Genomic DNA, 5,827 nt, shown 5'->3' with positions numbered 1-5,827 from the left:
TCCGGGTTGTTGAGACGTTTATTAGGGGTTTCAGTCCTAATCTAATCCGGCTGGGCACAGAGTGAGCGGCCATGCTGGGCACATATACACACAGGCAGGTTGGCATTTACAGCCATAGACCCTGGTATAGATCCTGCGGCTGCTCCTTCATTATACCCGTCCTGTGTAGGTGCGATCAGAAGAAAATCTATAACCTGGTATATAGTATATGATGTGTGACATTGTGTAACCCTGCTGTACACTGGCATAGACACCCCACCCCCATACGTGCAGTCCCAGATAATTTCATTTCTTGCTTTATTCTTGAAGAAAATCCACGTCTCCCTCTTCGTATTCACACCTACAGGTCATTGGGCTCCGCAAACGCTTGATTTTCAAATGCCACGATGCTCTGCCAGAGGAAAATATAATTTATTACTTCTAGTACGACGCTGCGCTGCTCGCTAAACAGCGAATATCCGATTATAGGTCAATTAAGAACCAGGAACGCGGAGCAAAAAGGGAAATTTATCAAAACTGGAACAAAGGGAAAGTTGAGCATTGCCTATAGCAACCAATCAGGCTGCTGCTTTCACTTTCCAGAAAGCCTATGAGCAATAAAAGGTGGAATCTGATTGGTTGTTACGTCAACTGCTTCAGTTTTCTTTTGCGCAAGTTTCAAAAAGAAATGTCTCCCAAAGTGTATAATAACGTCATAATACGCTTGTGTGGATGAGGCCTTACTCTAGAGAAATAGATATTGTGCAGCAGCATCTCACCTTACTGTCTGGCAAACAAGGGCCAAACGCCTCCAGTAAGAGGTTCTCCTCTGTGACCGCTCTCTCAAAATCCAAATAGGATAACTTGCTGTCATGGTCATAGTCCTGCGGGAGAATGTACAGAATATGTTACGTCTTTACACGGATAAATGGTCAGACCGAGCCCCCCCCCCCGTAGCTCTCAATACGATTTGTAATTCTGTAGACCCTCCATATTGGGGTATGTTCACACGTGGCTAGTGCTGCAGCAGAAAGCATCAATGCCACGGAAGAAAAGTACGTGGTCAATGTGTTTTCGTAATTACATTGCGGATAAAAACTGTATTAAAAAAAACGGATCAGGAAAACCAACAGTCGCAAGAAATCCACAGCGATCATTGGCCTTGTGACCTGTGATGCAGCCAAAGTCGCTATGTAGCCCTAGCCTTAGGCCGGGTTCCCACGAGTCGGATACGCTGCGTAAAAGTCACGCAGTGTTACCGACCTGGAACCCGTAGCACCTTCCGGGATTTTCAGATGGAATTTCCGCTGTGTAAAAAAGCGCTCATACTTACCGCCTCCCTCCTTTGACGTCCGCTCCGGCCTCCTACAATGACATCGCATGCCATGTGACGCTGCAGCGGTCACATGGGATGAAACGTCATCCCAGGAGGACGGACTTTAGGAAGAAGGAGAGTGTTCGGGGGAAGTATGATATATTTTTTCCCGGAGTTGCGATTTTTGCGGCGTAATCGCTGCGATTCCGCCGCAAAAGTCACGACACTTGGCTTTCTGTTGCAGGCTTTGCATCCCCATGGAATTCAATGAGGAAAAACCGCAACAGAAAATCAACAACGCAGCATAAATCGACATGAAATTCCGCGCCGCCAGTCAATTTATTAACGTTTACGCTGCGGGTTCTTTCCGCAGCGTGGGCATGAAATTTTCTAAATCTCATACACTTTGCTGCTACTGTAATTGCTGCGGTATTTCCGCACAGAATTTGTTGTGGAAATTCCGCAGTGTTTACGCTATGTGGGAACAATTAGTGATTAATAATACATTGCTTCGCTACCCTGAATATGTAAGTAGGAGAGATCCCTCTAAGGCTGAATTCGTGCACACAGTTTTTTGTTTTTTTAAGTGTTTAACCCCTTGATGGCCTGCAACGTACTATTACACCGTGGTGAGCGGGTCATTCCCACAAACTGCTGTAATAGTATGTCACAGTAACAGCGGGTAAAGGAGCTATGGCCGTGTCATCACTTACGGGGCTGGCTGTGTTATAGAGCTGGCACCCTGCTCAAACAGCAGGATCGGAGAGAACTGTCAATCAAGCAGAGCTGGGCGGAGGGGAGTCACCACGCGGACACTTCACCCTAATCCTGGCACTTATTAAAATTATATTTGCTGTGAAACGCTGCAGCGCTGAAGAGTAAAACAACATTTCATGTAATCAGGCGACCTGTCGCTATATCGTGCTGTCCGTGGTTAGGGCTCCGGCCGAGAGGTTCCCGTTAACTGAAGATGACGTATAACACGCGTTCTCGGTCAGCAGTATATTAAACACGATTACCATCTTTTTCAGTGTAATTTCTACCAGGTCCTTTATGCCCTCGTCTGGGTCTTCTTCGGTCGGTTGCTTGAGAAGACTGTTCTTCAGCATGTGGAACATCTCCTCTCTGGAGATAAATCCGTCACTGTTCAGATCATAAACCTCAAAACAGTCTGCAGCAAAACAGAATGTACATAAGATGTCTGCCCAGTATTATACTCACAATCCATATCTAAATTAGGATGACAACCCCCTGTCCATATACCCTAATTGGGCTTATGGACGTCATAGAGGGGGTCCTCCGCTTGCGACCTCCCTCTGTGTGCCAGAAAGCAGAGCTGCGCTGGTGAACCCAGTGCGTCCATACGTTTCATAGAAAGCCATTCATCAACAGCCACCGTGCATAGGAAACAGTTTGACCGGCACTACCCTCTACAAGACAAAGCGCAGGCTACTCTGAAGGACTGTATCATACTCCAGAGCTGCACTCACTATTCTGCTGGTGGAGTCACTGTGTATGAACATTACATTACTTATCTTGTACTGATCCTGAGTTACATCCTGTATTATACTCCAGAGCTGCACTCACTATTCTGCTGGTGGAGTCACTGTGTACATACATTACATTACTTATCCTGTACTGATCCGGAGTTACATCCTGTATTATACTCCAGAGCTGCACTCACTATTCTGCTGGTGGAGTCACTGTGTACATACATTACATTACTTATCCTGTACTGATCCTGAGTTTTATCCTGTAGTATACTCCAGAGCTGCACTCACTATTCTGCTGGTGGAGTCACTGTGTACATACATTACATTACTTATCCTGTACTGATCCTGAGTTACATCCTGTATTATACTCCAGAGCTGCTCTCACTATTCTGCTGGTGGAGTCACTGTGTATATACATTACATTACTTATCCTGTACTGATCCTGAGTTTTATCCTGTAGTATACTCCAGAGCTGCACTCACTATTCTGCTGGTGGAGTCACTGTGTACATACATTACATTACTTATCCTGTACTGATCCTGAGTTTTATCCTGTATTATATTCCAGAGCTGAACTCACTATTCTGCTGGAGGAGTCACTGTGTACATACATTACATTACTTATCCTGTACTGATCCTGAGTTACATCCTGTATTATACACCAGAGCTGTACTCACTATTCTGCTGATGGAGTCACTGTGTACATACATTACATGACTTATCCTAAATTACAACCAGTATTATACTTCAGAGCTGCATTCACAATTCTGCCGGTTGTCATTGGAAATATTCAACTATCTTAGCTGAGCACCTATAATGCAGGGGGCTTTAGATTATTGTATAGTACGTGGTGTAATGACTACGCTTACCTTTGCACTGATTAACAGGGAAAGCTCTTTAGAGACAATGAGCCAGGAGGGAAGATTCGGACAGTGAGTATATGTGAATTGTGTGGACTACAGCAAAGAGGGAGGTGCTTTTCTACTCGTACGAGCGATGCGGCCCCTTCAAAACAGCTGATCGGCGGGTGTGCAGAGTCACCGATCAGATATTGATGGCCTATGTAGAGGATCGGCCATCAATTTTTTTATGTCTAGAAAACCCCTTTAAGGGTTTAATGGTCTTAAAAAATGGTTGGAGATGTAAATAAGATGTAAGTTCTCCTTTAAATGCTAATACAATGGTACGATGAGCACACTTACATTTAATCTTCTCATCCAGCGTTCCACGGAGAAACACAGACAAACCTTCGATCCACTCGGTCACACTGATGTAGCTGTCATTGTCCTTATCGAATCCCCGAAACACTGGTAATAAAACCCACAAGCATTAGGTCTTGTTCACATGGTGCAGATGTTGCGTGTATTTTTAAAGCCAACATCAGAATTGGATCCAGGAAAGGAGACCTATAAGACCTTGCGTTATATATTTTTTTCTGTTCAGGTTCTGTTTCTAGTTTTGTCTTAAAAGTTACATGTAAAATCTGCAGCAAATCTGCACTGTGTGAACAAGGCCTTAAGATGCAGAAGACGTGTGATGTCATAATGCTGCAGTGCACAGTACTCACCCCTGTCCATGATCATATCATCTGTCATGGTAAATGTGTTATGCAGGATGTTCCTGAAGGTGTTTCTGTCTATGCCACCCCTGGTGCTTGGATCTATAGGACGTCCGACTATTGTGTTGTACAGTCGTATCAGGCATTCCACTTCATGCTTAGTGACTGCAAGAATCACAGATAATCCCAGATTTACTAAAGCTTGATGGGTCCCGCGGCAATAGGCTGATCTCACAGGGTGACCCCCAGTGATTAGATGTAATCTTGTATAAAGTGTTAAATTTCCCTGCAGCACCACCGCAGGAGAAATTAGGTATTACACAGTTCTCATTAAAATCAGGATGGTAGCGTTACAGACTGAGATGGAGACATCAGGTTTAGGTGAGGATGACGGAGCAAAGAAAAGGAGCTCGGTTTTAGAAAGATTAAGTTTAACATATAGAGAGGACATCACAGCCGACAGACTGCGCCAGAGATGCTCTTTTTTAGCTGCTCTCGCCACCAGATGAAAGTCCTGGGCATGGAAGCCCCCGCTCTTATTAACTCAGAATTCCCTAATGCCCAGAGGTTGAAAACCCACGTAATACTTCTCACAGCTGAGAGTTTGCTACAGTTGTATAGAGTATTGTCTAGACTGGATACATTTGTAGCAAACCCTCAGCTGTGAGAAGTACCAGCTCCATATATAGTCTCTGGACATAATTAAAATGTATCCATTCACTGACAGCAAGCAGCTATTTTCAAAATGGTGAGGAATTAAACCACAAATGTATTAGGCTAGGGTCTACAGTGTCAATTCACGTCTCTTTATGGCTCTGTCCTTGGAATAATCCTACATGTGATTGCAGCAGAATTGGCATACGTTACGTTACACGGGATAGTTACAGTGTCTGGTGCTCTTGCACAATGTCTCCGCCAGCTTCTGAAGGTTCTTGCGGTTCATGGCCGCTACTTGCTGGGACATGGTGTGGTTTGCTGGGTGTTGTAGTCCTCGGAGCCCCGGACTCTTTGGTGTAGTCGGCAAGGATGTTCTCAGAAACACTTGAACGCCACAACACGCGTAGCCATGGTAACAACTCGAACCAATAGGGTTCTGCGTCGTGGGAACGTCATCACGACTGCGCCACTCATCTGATTGGTTATCTCTTGTGTAGCAGAGGGACCACGTGACGCTATATAAACAACTGTTGCGGAAGTTCTCGGCGCAGTGATGTGTAGATTGTATACTAGAGATGACGTGTAATGAGATGCTTGTGTGTCACGGGTGTAGCGTGTACTCAGGTCTAGTTACCAACAACTACTGAGCGACTGGAAATAAAGGAGGCGAATATATTGTCTACCAATATGACTAATACCTACAGCTTGTACAAATAGTAATGTCCCATAACATTGCCAAACAGTAGTGCCCTCAACATTGCCGGTCAGAAACTGTTTGTGACTCCCTAAGGGTATGTGCACACACACTAATTACGTCCGTAATTGA

At 44.8% G+C, this 5,827-nt stretch overlaps 1 protein-coding gene across 2 annotated transcripts; it reads right to left on the bottom strand.

Annotated features, from left to right (window-relative positions):
• Positions 1–280: 280 nt before the first annotated feature.
• On the bottom strand, positions 281–5,426 carry CLXN (calaxin). Of its 2 annotated transcripts, XM_075827716.1 has the most exons (6): positions 5,230–5,426; positions 4,354–4,509; positions 3,989–4,093; positions 2,314–2,465; positions 759–863; positions 281–391 (listed from the first exon to the last, which is right to left on the bottom strand). In XM_075827716.1, exons 1-6 carry the CDS (start codon positions 5,306–5,308, stop codon positions 341–343), a joined length of 648 nt encoding a protein of 215 aa, XP_075683831.1. In that variant the 5' UTR covers positions 5,309–5,426; the 3' UTR covers positions 281–340. The 2 variants fall into 2 exon arrangements, with proteins under 2 accessions (XP_075683831.1, XP_075683832.1); XM_075827717.1 differs by lacking the exon at positions 4,354–4,509.
• Between the last annotated feature and the right edge of the window lie 401 nt (positions 5,427–5,827).

This window comes from Rhinoderma darwinii, chromosome 5, assembly GCF_050947455.1.
Source record: "Rhinoderma darwinii isolate aRhiDar2 chromosome 5, aRhiDar2.hap1, whole genome shotgun sequence".
Taxonomy (NCBI): domain Eukaryota; kingdom Metazoa; phylum Chordata; class Amphibia; order Anura; family Rhinodermatidae; genus Rhinoderma; species Rhinoderma darwinii.
This window is presented reverse-complemented; position numbering and strand designations above follow the sequence as displayed.